We start from the raw sequence: 22,091 nt of genomic DNA, 5'->3' as shown, positions 1-22,091 counted from the left end.
GTGAAAATGGCCTACTTCCTAAATCTCTGGTTCCTGGAGCCAAGAGAAGATTTACCTCCCAGTTCTTGGGGCTCATAGCTAAATCTACACATATGTGTTTCCTGTCTTTGGTTGTATACTTTCATTTTCTATCCATCCACCTACCCACCCAACCACCAACCCACATATCCATCCATCTATCCATCCATCCATCCATCCATCTGATCCATCCATCCATCCAAAGTGTTTTCTCTTAATGCAGGTGAGCTTTTGGTCTCAAAGCCAGGTCTTACGGTGAGAGCTCCCCTAACAGTTCCACACCAGCTGTAAGCTAAATGGTTATCTGGCCTTCCTAAACACTTCAGTTCCAAACCAGGCCCTCTATAATTGGCATGATAATAAAGTTTCTTCTGCTTTAATCCTGACAAAAGAGAAACCTGATATTAACCTGCAAATTTTTTTTTTTTAATTTTTAGCCACAGTGCCACTTCCTATTTTCTATTGCTTTGGTAAGAGTCTCATAGACTTTCCTGTCTAGGCTGGTTTCAAATCTTAGCCTCCTGAGTAGCTAGGATTACAGGCGTGAGCTACTGGTGCCCGACAAGCTTTTTTTTTTTTTTTTTAAACTGGCCTGTTTTCCTGTTCCAGGGCTTACTGGGAAAGTAATTGAAATAATTTTGCTTTCTGTTCTTTGTTCTGCTTTCTTTAGCCCTTCTCTAAAACCAACCAGAACACGTATTCCATTGTATGGAATGAAGTTATTTCCTGATTCTTCTTTTTCTTTCCCCTCCGGTTGTGGGGCTTGAACTCAGGGCCTGGGTACTGTCCCTCAGCTCTTCAGCTCAAGGTTAGCACTACCACTTGAGCCACAGTGCCACTTCTGGTTTTCTGAGTGGTTTATTAGAGATAAGAATCTCTCAGACTTTCCTGCCCAAGCTGGCTTTGAACGGTGATCCTCAGATCTCAGCCTGCTGAATAGCTAGGATTACAGGCGTGAGCCACTGGCACCTTGCTATTTCCTGATTCTTAAATCATAAATTAAGTCCACTAAAAATCTCTAAATTGGGAAATTGAGGCAGGAGGCTTGCAAGTTCAATGTCAGCCCGGGCAACTTAGTGAAACCCAGTCTGAAAATAAAATTCAGAAACTGGCTGAGGATACAGATTAGTGGTCTTGAGGTGTTCAGTTTTCAGGAAAACAGGACCTGGGCTCTGCCCCTGAGCTCTTTTGCTCAAGGCTAGCATTCTACTACTTTGAGCCATAGCTCTACTACCAGTTTTTGGACAGTTAATTGGAGAGAAGAGTGTCATGGGAACGAACTCTTCTGCCCCAGCTGGCTTTGAACCATGATCCTCAGATCCCAGCCTCCTGAGCAGCTAGGTTTACAGGTATAAGCCACTGACACCCAGTTTGAAGAGTCGCTTGTAAGAAAAGGAAGTCACACAGAAAGATTTATGCAGCAGATGTCTGCACGCTGAGAATGGTGAGGAAAACCGTGTATGGCTCCAACGTGGCACAAGAGCCTTCTTCAGTAAACACTGCCCAAGACTGCCCGCTCCCCTGTCAACAGCTAGGATGAGACTGTACCCTGGTTTATCATCAGCAGTGACATCCCTTAAAGATGGATGGCACTGTAGGAAAAGTATGTTCACATACAGACCTGAAGGTCTTTTTGATCCTTCTTGCTTTCCAGGGTGGGGGTTCTTGTTATAAAGTCGTACAGCATGCTGTTGAGAGACAATCAGCTTCCCATCAAAAAGTGCTGCAGAAATAAAACACGTCCCATCAGAAAGCACAACCTCTGTGTGAAGCCAGTGACAGGATACCTGAGAAGCAGAAAATATCCCGGTGGGGCAAGGTTCAGCTGCGCAGACTCCTTCAGTACTCCCAACAGCGAAGAGAAGTTCTCTTGCAAGTCCAGAACTGGAAGTCTGTTTTTAAAAAATAGAAAAAAAATACCAACTGTGAACAACTGAAAGTAGAATATTTACTTCCTAAGCAAATTTTAGATCCACAAGTTTAGAACACAGGGGAGGAAACTCATTTTTGTTAGTGCAAATTAACTGTACAAAGAGATTTTATTGTGATCTTTCCAAACACACATATGATGAACTCGGACGGAACTCACTACTGTTATGGCTCTTCACAACCTCTAATCCTTCTGTGAAGGATTTCAGTAGTCTATTCTCATGCCTGTGTATGACGTCCTGGATCACATTCACCCCTCCACACCCTTGTCTGCCTCCCCCCTGCTGGTTTCTAATCTCAAACAGTCCCCTGGGGAAAACAGTTTCACTGGCCTGGTACTTGCTTTGCTTTCTGTTTGTTTTATCACAGTAGACACAAGCTCAACTCTGGTATTTGGGCAAGCACTTGGATGTCTATAATCCTAACTACTTGGGAAGCAAAGATTGGGGATTATGGTTTGAAACCAATCCAGGCATCAAAGTTCTCAAGATTCAATCTCAACCCATGGTTGGGGGCACAGTGATACATGCCTGTCATCCCAGTGACGAAGGAAACAAATAGGAGAAGTGCAGCACAGGCTGGTCTGGACGTAAGCAACACCCTATCTCAAAATAACTAATGTAAAAGGGGACCGCACAAGGAGTGGCACAAGTGGTAGAGCACTGTTTAGTATGTGGGAGACCATGAATTTAAGTAGCATTCCCCCATCCCCCCCCAAAAGAAAGAAAACCAGATGTTGATTAATTAATTCATGGTCACAACAATGGCATGTACAATCCCGGAGGGCTCGTGACGGGACTACGTTACCTCTGGATGAAAGCATAGCAAAACTGCAACACAGGGATATCCACTAGGGGAGATTTCTGAAAAATAAAGCAAAATCCATTACTCCACACTGGTAGGCAGTGAGACTATCAAACAATTTCAACACAAAAGGCAATGTCAAGTACCTATCAAATCAAAGGTCTAAGCCAATACCCCAATACCCGACCATAAGCACCTTCCCTCCCTTGCTGACAGCATTTTTTTTTGGGAGGGGGGGGGGTGTCTGGTCGTGGGGCCTGAACTCTGGGCCTGGGTGCTGTCCCTCAGCTCTTCAGCTCATGGCTAGCGCTCTACCACTTGAGCCACAGCGCCACTTCTGGCTTTTTTCTTTTCTTTTTTTCTTTTTGCTTATGTGGTGCTGGGGAATCGAACCCAGGGCCCCATGCATGCAAGGCAAGCGCTCTACCACTGAGCTACCTTCCCAGCCCCTCAGCTTTTTTCTTATGTGGTGCTGAGGAATCGAACCCAGGGCCTCATGCATGCAAGGCAAGTGCTCTACCACTGAGCCACCTTCCCAGCCCCGGCAGCCTTTGTTTATAAAAAGCTTGAAACTATCAATGTCCCCTTGGCCCTTTCAATGTGTGTCTTCTGCAACTCAGGAAATGTCTCTCTCGACCAAGGGACCATTCTTGGATGTATAATCACCAAGAAAGACCAGCCTCAGTCTCCTGGCCTCCACAGGAGGGTGGGAAGCAGCAGATGGCCCGGACAGCCCAATCACAGTGACCCCACTCCTTGCACACACCTGCTTTTCTCTGAGTGCCCTCTCTCCCCAGCTCCTTGCCCCTCCTTCTCCCTCTAATCCTTCTGCACAGGTCAGAATTGAGCCCAGCTCCTTCCCCACTGTGGCCGCCATGATTCACATCTGCCAGTACCACCTTGGGCAGAGGCTGGCTGGGTTTACTTGACACCTTTAAGTCCTTCGAGACAGGTGCGTTTCCTCTTTCTAAATGCCATTCCAGGAGGTGCACAGAAGGTGCTAACAACAAACTGGAACACCAGGCAGTTGGGAGTCAGGGCAGTGGGATCTGACCTCAGGTGTGGCTACTGCTTCAAACAGCAGCACTGGAGCAACCAGCCCAGGAATAACACATGCCAGGAAGTCCCTCCTGCTCCCGCCCGCTGCTCTTCCCTCCTGGACACAATGTGCAGAGAGGAGCATTAGCAAGAGATTCCCAAGGCTCACCTCATCCCCTTTGATTTGCGGTGGCCTCTTCACCACCTCCTTCACCAGATGCAGCACTGTGTCTGTCTGCAGGGTGCTGAGTGCACAGATCAAGTCAACCAGGGTGAGCTGGGACATGCTGGCCACCGGGACTATCTGCCAAGAAAAAGTAACTCCTCGAAGGCTGGCACAGAGGAAATAAAAACAGAAGCGTTCCACGTAGCTCTTCTCAGAGAAAGAAGTAGTTGGCTTTGATCGTTGAAACCTCTACCTTGCACTTGGTTTTTCTTTGAACCATGCCTCGGGTTCCAACATTTTGCTGGTTTACTGGAGATTAGACTTTTGGAGATGAACTTTTCTTCCTGGGCTAACTTCAAACCAGCCATGCTCCTCAAGATCTTAGCATCCTGAGTAGCTAGGATTACAAGTGTGAATCACCAGCATCCTGCTCTGTCTTTCTTTGTCTCTGTCTCTCTCTCTCACACACATACACACACATTTTTGAAACCAATATTTTCTACTGAGCTGGGAAAAGGAATATGCTTTGGTGGGTTTAGAGCAAGGAAAGCCTTCAGTATGTGCTATAAATCAGGAAGACAAGATGTAGGGGCTACGGGCAATAGTGATGGTACATACGAGTAAAAAGTATTTTAGAAACAGATACACTGCGCTTGAAGGAGCTGGAACGAAGAAACGAAACTGAAAGCATGAAGACAGGAGGGAACACTCCAGGCAGATCAAGTTCAGGCTGGCAGGCTCTGGCAGGAAGAGCACACTTTTGCCCACAGAGGTCTACATATCATAGTACAAGAACTTGGGGAAAACAAACAAACCCAGCTAGTATCAGGTTTACTGCTGGGAGAGCATCTTGCCATGTGAGGAAAGGTGATAGGGGCCCCACTGCTCGCGCTTCTCAGACAGCGGCAGCCCATCTTGGCCATGGAGGATGGGGCACTGGGGTCACCCAGGAGGAGGCACCCCCTCCCCACCCTGGTGGAATAATGCAAAGCGTGTTGGCTCTGCAGCCGTAAGTAAACTAAGTGCTAGAGGACATCCTGATAGACCACTGGGACAACAATGAATGGAGCAAATCCAGGGCGAAGTCATCATTCATTCACTAAGAAGAATCGTTCATTCCTTATTATAATCAGGGACAAGTAGTACTGTCCTACATTAGAGAAGCGTAAGTGGAACCAAGGAATGGGAGGACAGTGGATTGCTTCTTTGGCTGGGTGAGATGGTCACAGCACTTTAAGATGTGTTTTTGTTTTGTTTTTGGTGGTACTAAGGTTGAACGCTGGGCTTTGCATTTGCTAGGCAGGCTCTATAGCACTTGAACCATCCTTCTTTCCCTTTTTGCATTGTTTTTTTTGTTTCGTGCCAGTTCTGGGACCTGAACTCAGGGCATGAGCATCATCCCTGAGCTTTCCTGCCTGGGCTGGCTTTGCACTGCAATCCTTAGATCTCAGCCTTCTGAGTAGCAAGGATTACAAGTGTGAGCCACCGGTACCTGGTGTGCATTGATTATTTTTGAGAGAAGGTCTTGATTTATGCCTGAGCTAGCTTAACTGTGACCTTCCTATTTGTGTTTTGTGTCACTGGGCGTGTACGACCATGCCAAATCATTGGCTGAGATGAATTCTGACAAACTTCTTGCCTGGGCTGACCTTGAACCTCTGACCTCCCAATTTTGCCTCTTGAGTAGTTAGGATTCTAGGCTTAAGCTACTTCACTCAGACGTTTCTTAATTCTTTATAATAGACAATGTTCTCTGCAAGAGTGCAGGCATGTTAGATGAAAAGAGGCAAAAAGAAGAGAATTATATCCATTAGAAAAACTAACAAATGGAAGGCAGAGGTGGGCTCCTCTCTGTGCACCAAACCCACGATTCCTGCTGTTTCCCAACACAGCGGTCCCTACACTGGCCCCTGTGTCACCTGAGTTTCCAGGGCTCTCTGGTTTTTTGCTTGTTTGTTTGTAAGCCAAAGTGAGTTTACCTTCATCTTGCTGTGGCGCTGAGCTCTCTTCCTGCTCCACACCGCTGCAACTGCGGCTATCAGCTGGACCCCGAGATGGGCTGTCAAGGGGTTTAGGAAGTCCAAAATCTTTTGTCTTATGGTCTAGAAAGTAGAAAAAAAAAAAGATCTGTTGCAGAATAAATAATATCAGAGCTCTCATGGAATCCACATTTAGCTACCACCTATGGTAGGTACTGAGCGCAAGGATCTATGGTGTCAGTATTCAAACAGCAGGCTTCACAGCTGGGTGGAAAGAGGAGGGACAGGAGTCGCCATTAAAGGGACTGGATGGGAGATGGCGTCTGCTGTCATGCCAAAGGGAGCGCATTGTGACGTGCAGGGATGTGGCTAGCCAAGCTGAGCAGGAGTCCCAGGAGATGATGGATACCTCCCCCTCCCCACCCCACCTGTGAGTGGGATGGGGCTGGGCTTTTTTTTTTTTTTTCTAGACAGCTGGGGATGGAACATAGGGTCTGGTGCATGCCAGGCAAACTCTCATGCCCCAGCCCGGGGTGGGGTCTTGAAAAGCCACACAGACTTGGCAGAGGTGGTAAGAGGGGACCCACGCAGCTGAGCCTTAGCCTGGCCTCCTGCAGCCAGGGGCGGGCTTAGGTTCATTACATTAAGTACCGTTTTGCTACTCATTACTTAGTCAACTTAAAGTAAACCTGCGACCTCACCCCAGATGGAGCTCCTTATTCTGTCACCCTGCCTCTGGAGTCTCACAGGCTTTTCCAGGTTCTGAAAGCTGCTACGACCCTAGTTGGTGAAGCCGGCTGCCTTCCCAGCTGGTTAAATGTGCCCACTCCAGCGAACCTGGGGTCTCAGCAGGCCAGTCTGCCTCAGGATCAGCCTCAGGATCTCTCTCCTCCCACAGCCCCAGACAAGGTCAGAGCATTTGCCTTTCCTTGAAGAACTTCTCTCTCTCTCCCTCCCCCCCCCCCCCACTGCTGGCCTCTACCAGGAAGGCAGGATTCCTTGTGCACAGACAGAGGTACAGGGCCTGGTGCACACAGCAGGCACAGGAACACGGTGAGAAAATGCATACCGAAAATGAGAACCAGTCCTCATTACCCATGCTTAGACTACCACAGGCAAAGTGAACCTAGCATAGAGCTGTCCCTGCCATTCTACCAGAATGCCTCCTTGGGTCCCGCTCCACCACTGTGGAAGGGCTAAGAGTCAGGAACTCAGTAAGTACCCACCAACACCATAATTCATCTCCACTGGTCCATACGTGGAAGACTAGCAACAGCCTATCTTACAGGTGAGGAAATGGAGGCCCAGACAGGCTGAGTACAAAGGCTTTTTCTGAACTTTTCCCAGCAGGCTTGAACTGCTATGCAACTCCTTCAGAGACCCTTTGGCACTGCAAGAACATTCTGGAAGCCACCTATGTATCACACCATCCAAATGCCTGAGCCACAAGGAGAAAGGTCTCTCACCTTGGTGGTTTTAAAGTAAACAGAAGAAGATCCTTTTGTGGTTCCCAGGAGATCCACAGGTCTCTTCTGAGTCTCCTCCTTTCTGAGAACATTCCAGAGAAGGGCCATGGTATTTACAATTCGAGGAAGCTCTTCTAAAATGGCATTCTTGGCATTTCTCATGCTGATAGGGTCACTTGCAGCAGTAGCCTGAAAGTTGAAATGGACAAGTGAGACTTGGCATCACCAGAGCTTTTCTTCAGGAAGGCGGTGGGTGCTGCGGGGGCTCGGGTGGGCGACAGTCTCTCCAGCGAGTCATGCCAGTGCTGTCTGGAAGTAATACCCACTTCTGTCTGTTTCAATCTTGGCTTTCTTTCAAAGACAGACAGCTGGGAGGGAACTCTCTAGATTACAAACTCTTTCAATGATCCACTCAAAGCAGTGGGTGTATTCTAAGATTTAATCCCAGCCCTTGTACTGCATAACATCGATGATGACTCCCAATGCAGATTTAACAAGCACCATGCCAGCAAGTACAACAGTAAGAAAATGAGCAGAAGCCTAACATCAAACAAGAGCCTTTACATTTCTATTATGTCGTTTCTGACAAAACAAGCGGCAAGGGCTGAAGCCCAGAGTGAGGAGCGCTAGATCAAAACCAAATGTGTGTGCCTTAACTACACATCTGCACAACTCACGTAAATACATTATTACATCATGATATTCCTCTGAAACAGTCGTAACCCAATAAAGACACACATTATATGCCAATTACCCTGAGCACAGGAAAAAAATAAATGAAAGTACCTTTTTGGTTTGGTTGGGTTGTTCCAAAAGACAGAAATGACTGATGGTTGTTAGACCCTCTAGAAGAGTAAGTGGATAATCTGGAGAAATGTTTTCCTTCTTTGAGGTTGAGCTTTAAAGAAGAAATGAGAGACTGATTTAGAGAATTTTAGAGAATGGAACCATCAAAGTTATAATCTGACATGCAAACATCGAAAACCCTATTGTATGTGAACTTGGACTCTCCTAATGAAACAGCGTGAGAATGACTGGTTCTATTTTATGGTCACAGTCACTTTGGAAAAATGGTTTAAGATGTTTGCGAGTTGCAGAGGAGGTGATTCTGCTTAATGTTTATCTCTGTTTGGCAGAACCAACTGACTTGTAGAGAGACGTACTCACACAGAAACCCTGACTAGCCTGAGTGTGTGTGTGTGTAATGACAATAGCAGCCAGGCTTCTGAGTAGGCTGAGTTGTCCTCCAATTGATACCTAGGCCCAGCAAACACTGTCATGGAAGTATTGCGCTGCCGCCAAGCCTTCTACATACCTGATGGACAGCTTCACAGACTCACATTCATACTGCTTGACCAGCTCGTCCAGGTTTTTGCAAATCTGGACCACAAAGGGTGTCACGGTCCAGCCCAGAGACTTTCCAAAGTATGGCAAGGAATGGGTGACCAGGCTCACCCAGGCGGGGTGCATGCCATAGCCATAGGCCGGCTGCAGGCCTCTCACCACTGCAGAAACCAGAAGGCCCTGGGAAGTGAGAGGGTGGGGCTGCACGTACTGCATGGCGCTGATGGCTTGCTGGAAGTTAAGGGCCTTCCGCCATTCCCGGGATAGGGCGGGCTGGCTTTCGGCCTCCTCCTGGACCTGGCCCAGGTGGTGCTCCAAGACAATGAGTGCCTGCAGGAGCTTGAGCAGCTCAATCTGCAGTGGGTGTTCACTCCAGATCTGGTCCTGCCCCAGGTTGATAAGGCTCTCTTCAAACAGACTGTCCTCCAGCAGGGTGCGGCCGCGGTCTGCCACGGCCAGGCCGTAGCGCTTCTGGCTTGTGTACATGGACGCCGAGAGGGAGAGCAGGATGAACTCCTGCACCTTGCACCTCTGCAGTAGGCTATGGATGAAGTCCACGTTCTTCCCCTCGGCGGACTTGGCCACCGACACCAGCTGTGTCATGATTCGAATGAGAACCTCCACGCTCTTCACCTGCACGTCCCGGTTCCCGAGGATGTCTCGGTGGCACACCTTTAAGTAGCAAGGGTAGTAGGAGCGCAGGAAGCTCAGGCAGAGGTAGGTGAGGAGCTCGATCAGTAGGGAGTGGGGGCACACGTTAGGGGCCTGGGTCTGGAGCTTCCCATAGAAACTCTGCCCCACAAGGGCCTCCTGGTGGCGCGCGAGAAGGTTGGAGATGAGATTGAGATGTGCGGTGGAGCTGGTGTCCATGCTGGTTCTGGACACAGCCTCGATGAACTCCTTCGGGTTGGTCTTCAGCACGGCCTCCAGCACGGAGAAGGCGTACAGAACCCGCCGGGAGTCGTAGGGCTGCAGGTAGAGCAGGATGTGCTTGAACAAGGCCTCGAGGGTCTCCTGCCTCTCCTTCTGCTGCTTCAGCAGCCGAGATGTGGTGAGGGCCTGGAGCTCCAAGTCTGCCTCCTCGTCACTCGAGAAAGACTCCGAGGCCTGTGTCTTGTCCGAGTCCACCCTCACCAGGCCCAACTTGGCACTGGACTTGAAGTTTTCTGACTGGGAGGCTGCCAGCAAGGCCAAGCGCTTGGGGTACGCTCTGCCCCCCATGGGGAGGGGAGCGCAGCAGTTCTCCTCGTGGCTCAGTTCCTGTGGGTCGTGGGAGGGGGAGGAGAAGGTGGACGTGTTCTCGCTGTCGGTGTGGACAGAGCTGGTATCTGCAGACTCGGTGTGATCGCTGCTGTCCGCGGTGCCCGAGGCTGTCCTGTCGGGAAGGTCCACATAGTAGGGCAGGTCTTCCTCACTCAGCTCGCTTCTTGGCAGGCATTTCTCTGGTTCATTCTCCACTTCGGCCCAAATGGCTTCTCGATCCACTGTGGTGAGCTGGCTTAGAGGGAGGGGCTCTTCAGAACCACTTTCCTGGAGCTCAGACACCCAGGAAGCCTCTTTATAAGGAGGCTTCTTCCGGTTAAACCAACGATGCAAGTCCTCTGGAAAGCACAACGTGACAAATGACTTTAGAACAGAGAGGCTAGCAATGATGAATGTGCTGTCTTGAAGCCAGACAGAACAATCAGTATTAGTACAATTCCCCCACAAATCCAACCAGCCTAGTTCCATGAGAACAGAAGGGGGAGACATAGGAAAATGAGTCTGTGTTTTAGAATGCTCAAAGGATGGGGCGATTCAGTCACGTTCTCACAGAAATGCTAAGTTATCACCACATTTTTATGGGCAGCAATTAAAAAATATTTGTGATGTTGTTCCAAGAATTCCCTTTCTAGAAAGGTATCCCACAGAAATGCCGGTAAAAGGTCTCATAGTGCTAAGATAAGGGGTCTTCGTTGAAATGCTGTGTGTGAAGACAAACTACTGAGTGAACTGAAGATCAAAGAAGAGGACTGCAGTGAATACGTTAGGTCCACGCACTTGGCAGACTCCTGCTCGGGTGCTTAACCGCGTGTTCCTTCGTGCTGATAAGATCAGTGTGCAGGACTCACTGAGTACAGGGAAGAGCGGAAGCACAGTAGTGTGGACTGGGACAGTGTCTGTCTAACCTGCAGGTGGCGCTACCACAGACTTCCATCTGCGCTTCTACTTCCTCATTAACCCACTTTTGAAAAGAGGCACATTGACACTTCTGTAGCCAGAACATACACAGCCCTCTTAAATACTCAGCTCTCTTTAGTGAAAGGCAAAAATCTTTGGTATTTCCAAATGCTATCTATTGGTAGCTTTTAACAAATAAATGCCGTAAACCTCGAGCAAGAGTTCATAAAATGAAGGGAAAGATGAATAAGATATTAGAAATAATGGCCTGCTTGAGGTTAATAGTTTAACATTTTACAAATAGATTGCTACGGGATGGTAGGAAGAGGAAGGGGTAGGTAGTACATTTCTTGATTCCTTACAGAGAAAGAAAATGGCAGAGCAAGAATATCTTCTCCTATTAGAAGGGTTCTACAAGCCGGGCGCTGGTGGCTCACGCCTGTAATCCTAGCTACTCAGGAGGCTGAGATCTGAGGATCGCGGTTCAAAGCCAGCCCGGGCAGGAGAGACCGTGAGACTCCTATCTCCAATAAACCACCAGAAAACCGGAAGTGGCGATGTAGCTCAAGTGGTAGAGCGCTCGCCTTGAGCTGAAGAGCTGAGGGACAGCGCCCAGGCCCAGAGTTCAAGCCCCACAACCGATAAAAAAAAAAAAAATGTAGCTGCCATGAAAAAAAAAAAGCCACACTTGTTTTGTTTTGTGTGGGTACTGGGGCTAGAACTCAGAGCCTCTCGGCTTTTCCTGCTCACGGCTGACACTTTTACACTTGAACCATGTCTCTGGTTCCAATATTTTGCCGGTTAATTGGAGATAAGACTTTTGGAGATGGACTTTTCTGCCTGGGCTAGTTTCAAACCATGTTCCTCTAAATCTCAGCCTTCTGAGTATTTAGGGTTACAGGTTGAGCCCTCAGCCCTTAGCCCTGGCTAAGAATCCTTATTTTTATTCAAACATGATTGATTAAAAATAATTAGTCAAGGGCTGAGAAGGTGGCTCAGTGGTAGAGCGCTTGCCTTGCATACCTGAGGCCCTGGGTTCGATTCCTCAGCCTCACATAAGCAAAAATTAAAAAAAAAAGCTAGAAGTGGCGCTGTGGCTCAAGTGGTAGAAGCTAGCCTTGAGCTAAAGAGCTGAGGGGTGGCTCAGGCCCAGAGTTCAGGCCCCATGACCGGACCCTCCTCCCCAAAAAATAATTAGTCAACAAATCATACTTTTCTGGAGTACAATGTATTGTTTTTAATGTGGATATATTATGAGCTAAGTGTGGTGGCTAATATCTATAATCATAGCCACTCCAAGGTTGAGATTAGCAATTCAGTCCTAGTCTAGACAAAATGTCTTAAAGACACCAATTCAATCAACAAAAAGCCGTGCATGGTGGCATGCAATTGTTACTAGTTATTTGTAAAGTATATATAGGAGGATCATGGTCCAGGCTATCCCAGGAAAAAGACCCTATTCAAAAAATTATGAAACATAAAGAACTAGAGGTATGAATCAAGTGGTAGAGAGACTGTCAAGCTTGAGGGCCTGAGTTTAAACCCCAGTACCACGAAAGAAAATGTATATATGAAATTATTTTTTTTTAAGATTTTTTTTTTTTGGGGTCCGGTCGTGGGGCCTGAACTCTGGGCCTGGGCGCTGTCCCTCAGCTCTTTAGCTCAAGGCTAGTGCTCTACCACTTGAGCCACAGTGCCACTTCTGGCTTTTTTCTTTTTGCTTATGTGGTGCTGAGGAATCAAACCCAGGGCCTCATGCATGCAAGGCAAGCGCTCTACCACTGAGCCACCTTCCCAGCCCCATTAAATTATTAAATCAAACGAACATATCGCCTCTCACCATTTTCTAGTAGTGAGGATGGGTAAAACCTACTCTCACCGAAGTAGAGAATAGAATAAGGGGGAAGCAGAGGGAAGAAGGACAGAAGCCAAAGGCAGGAAGATTTAGTTGGATGGGAGGATTCCGTTTTAGTGATCTACTGCACAGTATGGTGGCCATCGTTAATAATAAACACATTTCAAATTTTCCTTCTTTTGGAACAAAACTCTTCTGGTGTTTTTAGTGAAAACAACAATCCACTAACAAGCAGTTTTTTGTTTTTTGGGGTTTTTTTGGTCCAGTAGTGGGGCCTGAACTCTGGGCCTGGGTGCTGTCCCTCAGCTCTTCAGCTCAAGGCTAGCGCTCTACCACTTGAGCCACAGCGCCACTTCCGGCTTTTTTTCTTTTGCTTATGTGGTGCTGAGGAATCGAACCCAGGGCCTCGAGCATGCAAGGCAAGCGCTCTACCACTGAGCCATCTTCCCAGCCCCTAACAAGCAGTTCTGACTGCTAATTCCGATTGCTTAAAATTTCACAGTACTCATAGCTGACAAGGCATTTTCAAGCCATCTGAATCTAGCAGGACTGCCAAGTGGGGCTAATCCCTGAACTGTGGCCGGGGCAGTGGAGGGCCTCCCTTCCGTGCAGGGGACCCTGAGTCACAGCTCACCAGCTGAGTTCTCCTGTTTCAGGCAGTGGATGGAAGTCCTCTGGGTTTTGGGCTGGAGCAGCAGCAGCAGCACAGGTTCAAGGATGCGTGCCACGTCCCCAAGGGAGAGTGCACGCACCAGCCAGCACTGGGCTGCAGCACTGATGGCACCGTCCGTGCAGGCCAGGCTGTCCAAGACGACAAACAAGGACCTGTGTGCGGAAAGACACCACTGAGTCCAGCTCTGCCAGTCCTGTGTACCAGGCATGGTGGCCAACAGACACCAGGGAAATGCAGATTCGTGTGTGTGTGTGTGTGTGTGTGTGTGTGTGTGTGTGTGTGTGTGTGTGTGTGTGTGTGTGTGTGTGTGTGTATGAGTGAGGAGAAAGAGAAAGGGAGAGGGGCGAGAGAGGAAGAGAGAGAGAGAGAGAGAGAGAGAGAGAGAATGCATCACCACGTTGGGCTTCCAAATACAAGCACAGGAGGACAGGAGGGTCTCAACCTTGGTTTCTTGTTATAATTTGTGGAGGAACAAAAAAATCTGACTTCTCTGTGAATCGCCTGGGCTCCACGCTGGGGGACGGCCCTGAATCTCTCTTAGACTGTGGTGCCTGACCTCATAGCTGGTTTGAGAGAATGTGCACTACGTGAAATCAACAAAGCAGAATAGAATGTTTCTACAATAAACTCCCATCTCAGGCATGTGCTGCTGCTGAGCAAGTGTACGCCACCATGCCGTCAGCCACCGTGGAGGTGTGGGGCTTCCGCCCTTCCCTCCACAGTCCTGCACGCATCTGCCTCTCCCGCTACAGTCATTTCATCAAAGACGATAAAAGAGCTCCACGGCTGATCCAAAGCCTGCGAGCATTTTCACTCCCCACCAAATTAAGACCATTCCTAATGTGTCCTCCCAGGCTTCGGGCCTAACTTATTTAGAATGCCATGGGTGCGCTTTTGCAATGGAAGGTCATATATGGGGGTAGAGGTCATGCTTACGTGACCCAGCCTCCTACACGGACCAGGAACTCCTGGGATCCAATGAGAAGGAGCTCACCGATCGAAGGAGCGATTGTGGGAGGTGACTCGGCTGCCTTGTATCTCCCTCGTCAGGTGCCAGATCACGGAAAACCGAAACAGGGCCTCCAACCTTGTTCCCTTGATTAGGAAATGCACAAGTGTGAGAAATCAGGTTTCCCAATGCTGTGTTCAGTCACAGTGAGCCCATTTAAATAACAAATACATGCTGTCAGCACCATAGCCAGGTGCAGTATTTATCTGGTGGGACTTTTCAGCAGGAAAGGGAAAACCCAGCACTGTCACTCTTTCTGACAGTGAAGGGCACAATAAAGACTCAGCTTTGGTCTGTGTTCAGGTCACCAGAGGAATGTGGTCTAAGGAAAAGCAGAGCATTGTTTGGAAGTGCCAGGCCGATAACCAGAAAAAACAAGGTTGCACTGGGGCAATCAAATAATTTTCTTGTAGTCAGTCGCGGGGCTTGAACTCTGGGCCTGGGCGCTATCAGCTCTTCAGCTCACGGTGAGCACTCTACCACTTGAGCCACAGTGCCACATCCGGCCTTTTCTGTTTATGTGGTGCTAAGGAATCAAACCTAGAGCCTCATGCATGCAAGACAAGCACTCTACCACTGAGCCACCTTCCCAGCTCCAGTAATTTTTTTTTTGGTGCTAGTCCTGGGACTTGAACCTAGGGTCTGGGCATTGTCCTTGAGATTCTTTTGCTCAGGGCTAGTGCTCTACCACTTGAACCACAGCAACACTTCTGGCTTTTTCTGAGTGCTTTATTAGAGATAAGTGTCTCATAGACATTCCTGTCCAGGCTGGCTTCAAACCAGGGTCCACAAATCTCAGCTTCCTGAGTAGCTAGGATTACAGGTGTGAGCTGCCAGTGCCTCGCAAACTCTCAGTACAGCTTTTTTTCTTTTGTCAGTTGTGGGGCTTGGGTGCAGTCCCTGAGCTTTTTCACTGAAGGAGCCACAGTGCCACTTCCAGTTTTCTGGGGGTTAATTGGAGATATGTCTAGACTAGCATCGAACTGTCATCTTCAGATCTGAGCCTTCTTGGTTGCTAGGATTATAAGTGTGAGCCACTGACACCTGGCTTTCAGTACGTTTTTTTTTTTTTTTTTTTGTCGGTCGTGGGGCTTGAACTCTGGGCCTGGGCGCTGTCCCTCAGCTCTTCAGCTCAAGGCGAGCGCTCTACCACTTGAGCAACAGCGCCACTTCCAGTTTTCTGGTGGTTTATTGGAGATAAGAGTCTCATGGTCTCTCCTGCCCGGGCTGGCTTTGAACCGCGATCCTCAGATCTCAGCCTCCTGAGTAGCTAGGATTACAGGCGTGAGCCACCAGTGCCCGGCTTTCAGTACGTTTTTTAAAAATTTATTTTTTATGTGGTACCAATGAATTGAACCCAGGGATTCATGAATGCTAGGCAAGCATTCTACCACTAAGTCACATTCCTAGCACTCTCAGAACATTTTTAAAGGGAAAATAGAGACAACACATTTTCAGTAACTGCTTGCTTTCCAGTACTGCAGAAACCCTGCAAGTCCTGACTTGGTGTTGGGTGGGTTTCTCCGGGAGCCTTCATACACACATGAACATGTTTTTAGGACTCTAAAGAGGATGGCTTGAGCTCTCAGAAATCTTCCAGACTTGAAGTTCTTGAACACTTCAGCTCATGAATAAGGATATCCACTGAGCCCAATACTCTGGCTGGGTATGGCCAGGTCTTCCTGGGACATATGAAGTAGGGCTGCCCCAGCAGCAGTAGCGGTAGACACAGGTGGAAGGCTTACCTTGTCAGGGTCCAGGAGGGCATGGCAGATGATGTCCTCGCAGACGCTGGCTGTGGGGGCCAGGCAATGCAGCCTGTAGAACAGTTCTACGCAGGTGATGTGGTGCTCCCGGCTCTCCTTGTTTAGCTGATTCCAAAGCACGCGAGCCACCCTCTGTAAGGAAAAGTGGGCAGGGCCATAGGGACACAGCTGATACCACTGCTCCCATCCTCCTCTCCATAGAGAAATGTCATCCAAAGAAATGCCAAAACCATGGCTGGGAATGTGCCTCAATGGTAGAGTGCTAGCCGAGCATGCATGACACCCTAGATTCATTCCTCAGTCACATAAACAGAAAAAGCAAAAGTGGCACTCAAGTGGCAGCGTACTAGCCTTGAGCAAAAAAGCAGCTCAGAAATAGTATTCAGGCCCTGTGTTCAAGCCTCAGTACTGGCAAAAAACACAAATCAAAACAAAAAACCCCAAACCAGGTGACAGTAGCTCCTGCCTAAAACCCTAGCTACTCAGAAGACTGAGATCTAAGGATCACAGTTCGAAGCCAACGTGGGCTAGAAAGTCTGTGAGACTCTTATCCCCAATTAACCCCAATTAAAAGCTGGAATGGAGCTGTGGTTCAAGTGGTAAAACTCTAGCCTTGAGAAAAAAAAAAAAGGCTCACGAACAGTAACCAGGTCCTGAGTTCAAGCCTTAGGACTGTCACAAAAAGTTGAGGCTTAATGAAAAACCTTCCTACTAGAAAATGCTGCTTTTAATTCTATAAATACCATTTCAAAGATTCACAGACAAAATTCTTTCTTCTTTTTAATTCCCTGGGTCTACAGTGAAATTCTGCCGAACAGTCTGATCTGCATGGGACTTGAGCCATAAACCTCTCCGTGTCGATGTCTTGCCCTAGCTCAGCTTGCTGGAAACATGACTGTCCACTGCAGACATAATAAAGACGCTTGGGTGACCTCTTCTCCCATGTTCCAGCCAAGGGCTCTGCCGAGTCCCTGGGAAGGCCACCAGCATGTTGCCATCCCACTCCTCTGAGCAGCAGAGGATCCACCCAGCTGGGTGCGGTGGGGGACGGGGGGGATGGGGTTGGGGTGGGGAGAGGGGGGTGTCATGGGCTCCCTGCCTCCACACAGCCCGCACTTATATGCAGAAGATCCACTTAGGCACAGCAGGCCAAACAGACTGAGGCCTTAATTGCTCTCTCTGTAATTTGCTTACAGGGTGAAATTACGTGCAAGGAAAGGAATGCTCAGAACACTGGAGGCCGCTGCCTTGGCCCAGCTGCAGTGCAGAGATTGTGACAGAAGCCAGAAAGCACAGACCAGGCATTTTTGGGTCTCAAACAAACCCTCTGATGGCTGTTGGAATGGCACAGTCCTTGTCTTAGCCAGTAAGCCTAGTGTTAGTGACAACCTTAAACAAATAGCCTGAGAAGAAGGCCCTCGCTACAGTCCTTTGTCTACCATACAAAATACCTGGTAGAAGTCTGTCTTCTCCGCGATGACTTTCAGTATTCCTGGAGCAATGGGGGGAACTGTCACCATCTGCAGCTTGCCGAAAAATGGACTGTGCCCGGAATTCTTGTATCGCTTCATCTTGTCTTCGATAACAAGTGCGAGGGACTGGGAATGGTTTATCACTTCCAGCAGGGTGGAGATGGCCACGTTCTGCAGGTAGCAGTCATTCACACAGCAGCAAATGGTCATAAGAGATTTCAGCCAGGACGGAAAGCTAGAATCACTGGCTCCTGATTGGAGGCCAGCCACACAAAACAGAAATAGGCAAAAAACAAACAAACCAATAGGTGAGAAGGGTTTCCAAATTAATAGGCTCCACAGCACCCTAGACTGGGGAAGTGACTTCAGAGTCCCAATGGACAGTAGTGTGCTAACTTGTGGTGGTGATGCTTCTTACAGTTGTAATCAAGCAACAATGTGGTCATCAGTGTGGCCTTATTCCAGGGTGACAGTGTCCTTGTGAAAGGAAGGTGTCACATGAAGACAGACATTGGAGCGACACAAAAAAAGGAAGGCTGAATACTGTTGGCCACCACCAGGAGCTTGGAGGCTGCGAGGAGGGGTTCCACCTAGAGTCTCAGAGAGAATATGGCCTTGCTGACCACTTAAGTTTGGACTGCTGGCTTCTAAGACCACAACACAGTTAAGTTTCTGTTGTTTAAGTCACTCAAGTTGTGGTCATCTGCTATAGCAGCTATGGAAACTGTTTCTAAATCTTGAACAACAGGAATCATGAAACAGTCTAATTTTTTCCATTTCCTGGGATTCATTTCAGGAAATATTATTTTATATGATTAGAGGCACATAAGTATTGCACCTCTGTGATGAAACCATCTATTTACTGACTATTATTGACATCTTTAGTATGCTACATCTTCTGATGTCCCAACCATTGCCACCTTACTGTGTGCTAACACATAAATCAAAAACATACACAAGGGCTGGGAAGTTGGCTCAGTGGTAGAGTGCTTGCCTTGCATGCATGAGGCCCTGGGTTCAATTCCTCAGCACCACATAAGCAAAAAGAAAAAAGCTGGAAGTGGCGCTGTGGCTCAAGTGGTAGAGTGCTAGCTTTGAGCTAAAGAGCTGAGGGACAAAGCCCAGGCCCAGAGTGCAGGCCCCATAACAGACCTCCCCCCCCCCCCCAAAAAAAAAAAACATATACAAGGGCAGTGGTAGAGCACTTGCCTTGCATGCATGAGGCCCTGGGTTCGATTACTCAGCACCACATAAGCAAAAAGAAAAAAGCCGGAAGTGGTGCTATGGTTCAAGTAGTAGAGCTGAGGGACAGCGCCCAGGCCCAGAGTTCAGGCCCCACGACCAGACCCCCCCCCCCCCCCAAAAAAAAAATACACAACTTCAATCCCCTGTACCAGATAGACACTGAACATAACTAATTACAAAATGAGAGAAGAAACAAACTCAGTCTATACAAGCTGACTATCACCTATTTAAAAGATTTGCGCTGGATGCTGGTAGCTCATACTTGTAATCCTAGCTTGAGATCTAAGGATCATGGTTCAAAGCCAGCCAGGGGAGGAAAGTCTGTGGGACTCCACATTGTTGTGGAGCTGAGACTCAAAGTGGTAGATTACTAGCCTTGAGTGAAAAAAACCCCAAAAACTCAGGGATGGGGGGGCGGGGAGAAGATGGATGGGAAGGCGAAACAAAGGAGGAGGCTACAATGCTTGATAAGAAATGTACTCATTATCTTGCCCATGTAATTGTAACTCCTCTGTACAGTATTTTCATAAAACAACAACAACAACAAAAAAAACTCAGGGATAGTGCCCAGGCCTTGAGTTTAAGTCTCATGACCAAAAAAAAACCAACACGTGGGACCAGAAGTGTTTCAGATTTCTAGATTTTGTTGTTGTTGTTGTTGGTTATGGGGCTTGAACTCGGCCTGGGCGCTCTCCCTCAGCTCTTCAGCCCAAGGCTAGCACTCTATCACTTGAGCCACAGCGCCACTTCCGTTTTTCTGGTGGTTTATTGGAGATAAGAGTCTTATGGACTTTCCTAACCAGGCTGGCTTTGAACCGGGATCCTCAGATCTCAGCCTCTTGAGTAGCTAGGATTACAGGCGTGAGCCACCAGCACCTGGCTTAGTTTTTTTTTTTAAGAATATCTGCAGAAGTAGCGATAGAAGCCAGGACCCACAGATCGGGTATTCCAACCCTCCAATGGCCACTGGAACAGCACAGTCCTGGTCCCTTATCCAAAATGCTCCAGAACCATGTCAATGTTCAAAGAAATTTGAACTTCCAGGCATTTTAGATTCTGGATTAGGGTGAGCTACCTGTAGTCCCACCTTGGCTGAGCTAGTCTGTGAATATCAATGGCCTCTGTGCCAGAATTCACAACAATGGGCTGGGCGGGGCTGCCCTCTCACCTGGAAGCTGGTAGAGCGTGTCACACAGCTGTTCAGTCTCCTCCTCGGACAGGTAGACAGGGAACGTGGCACAGTCCAGCAGCAGGTGGCAGGCGGCCGCGAAGGCCTCTCTGCAGTCCTCCTTGGAGCCCCCCAGTTCAAAGACCACCTGGTCAACATCCCATTCTGCTCCCACTTTTCCTCCAGGGCTACTGGGCACAGACGATGGTGACTCTGAATTTTTCGTCTTAAATGGCGACCCACGCACTGTGAACAAGTCTGAAAGCATCTGCTTGAACTGGGGCACAGTGATGGGCTTGGTCTCCCAGGAGTTCTTCCTGGCAAAGCTGTCATCCGCTGCGCTCTGGGCCCTGCCCTTGTCCCTTCTCCCTGCAGGTTCTTCAGACCTGCTTTCTTCTCCAGACACTGTCAGGGGTGCTGCAAAAATGTTCCTGCTGGCAAAGTTGGCAATTAGCTGCTGGATGCAAAGAAAGGTCCTTTGCATGACCCCGCCCTTCTTCCACACATCGTCTCTTTCAGGAGAAACTCGTGGCACCCTCAGATGCTCAGAGAGCTCTGGCGACGAGGCGCTGAGCCCGATACCACTGTCCTCAGACTTGAGTGGGGCAAAGGAAGCATCTTCATCATCCGGAACGACGGCCTTTGTTTCCAAAATGATAGCGCCATTCTCACCTTTCACTGGACTCTGAAAAACAATTTAAAAATTGTACTGTGCATCTCCTAAAGCCAAGGGATTCAAGAATCAGTTCAACTGGGCAAACCAAGAGTCGCAATTCCTGAAGAGAATGCCCTGTAAAAGAACATCATCAAGTGAAGAAGGAATCAGGTGAGGTAGAGGCAGGACAGGGAAGCTGCCATCCACTTTTGTGGGCATCTGATCTGTCAGCAGGTTTTGTCTTATTGTTTTAACTGTTATTATAAAAGTGATGTACAGAGGGGTTACAGTTATGTAAGTCAGGTAATGAGCATATTTCTTTCTGGACAATGTCACCCTTCCCTCACTCTTTCCCAGTCTGTTTTGTCTTATTTATTGAGACTCTTCAGGGTTCAAATTAACTATTTAAAATGTATTTCTGGGGCTGGGAAGGTGGCTCAGTGGTAGAGCGCTTGCCTTGCATGCATGAGGCCCTGGGTTCGATTCCTCAGCACCACATAAGCAAAAAGAAAAAAGCCGGAAGTGGCGCTGTGGCTCAAGTGGTAGAGTGCTAGCCTTGAGCTGAAGAGCTGAGGAACAGTGCCCAAGCCCAGAGTTCAGGCCCCATGGCCTGACCAAAAAAAAAAAAAAAAAAAAGATTTTCAAAATAAAATAAAATAAAATAAAATGTATTTCTGACAAATGTAAAAGTATGAGGGGGAAATGTTTGAATAAAGACATAAAAATACTAAATTAAAGCCATGCGCCAGTGGTTCACACCTGTAATCCTAGCTACTCAGAAGGCTGAGATCTGAGGATTGTGGTTCAAAGCCAGCCTGGGCAGGAAAGTCTGTGAAACTCTTATCTCCAATAAACCACCAGAAAACCAGAAGTGGCACTGTAGCTCAAGTGGTAGAGTGCTCACTTTGAGCTAAAGAGCTGAGGCACAGTGCCCAGGCCCAGAGTTCAAGCCCCATGACAGACAAACAAACAAACAAACCTAAATTAAGAGCTGGGTGTTGGTGACTCATGTCTATACTCTTAGTTACTCAGGCTGAAATCTGAGGACTGCAGTTCAAAGCAAGCCATGGCAATGCTCAAGACTGTTGTCTCCAATTAACCAGCAAAAAGCTGGAACTGGAAGTGTGGCTCAAGTGGGAAAGTGTAGCCAACTATGCAAAAAAGCTGCACAGGGGTGTGAGGCCCTGTGCCCACCCAACACACTAAATAACTAAAGTAAGGAGAAAGCTGGAGCAAAATTCAAACACAGACTGAATATAAAAACTCAGAAGCCAAAATGCTCCAAATCCATATACTGTAAGCACTACATACAATGCCACACATTGGAAATTCTACACCAGACTT

At 48.1% G+C, this 22,091-nt stretch overlaps 1 protein-coding gene across 2 annotated transcripts in view; it reads right to left on the bottom strand.

The window, feature by feature from the left end:
• Dop1b (DOP1 leucine zipper like protein B) overlaps positions 1-22,091 on the bottom strand; it is a 95,818-nt gene that overhangs the window by 17,156 nt on the left and 56,571 nt on the right. For both annotated transcript variants that reach the window (XR_006148541.1, XM_042687218.1), the window contains exons 14-26: positions 20,093-20,777; positions 17,659-17,930; positions 16,187-16,339; positions 14,427-14,527; positions 13,394-13,584; positions 8,716-10,345; positions 8,187-8,298; positions 7,401-7,589; positions 5,935-6,057; positions 3,959-4,093; positions 2,755-2,810; positions 1,806-1,910; positions 1,640-1,706 (exon numbers count right to left, since the gene is read on the bottom strand). Coding sequence is in view for 1 of the 2 variants with exons in the window: in XM_042687218.1 (XP_042543152.1) it covers positions 1,640-1,706; positions 1,806-1,910; positions 2,755-2,810; positions 3,959-4,093; positions 5,935-6,057; positions 7,401-7,589; positions 8,187-8,298; positions 8,716-10,345; positions 13,394-13,584; positions 14,427-14,527; positions 16,187-16,339; positions 17,659-17,930; positions 20,093-20,777 (3,819 nt within the window). In the remaining variant the exon portion in view is untranslated. The remainder of the gene's footprint in view (positions 1-1,639; positions 1,707-1,805; positions 1,911-2,754; positions 2,811-3,958; positions 4,094-5,934; positions 6,058-7,400; positions 7,590-8,186; positions 8,299-8,715; positions 10,346-13,393; positions 13,585-14,426; positions 14,528-16,186; positions 16,340-17,658; positions 17,931-20,092; positions 20,778-22,091) is intronic.

This window comes from Dipodomys spectabilis, unplaced genomic scaffold (assembly GCF_019054845.1).
Source record: "Dipodomys spectabilis isolate Male_0828 unplaced genomic scaffold, ASM1905484v1 ptg000107l, whole genome shotgun sequence".
In the NCBI taxonomy this organism is placed as follows: Eukaryota; Metazoa; Chordata; class Mammalia; order Rodentia; family Heteromyidae; genus Dipodomys; species Dipodomys spectabilis.
This window is presented reverse-complemented; position numbering and strand designations above follow the sequence as displayed.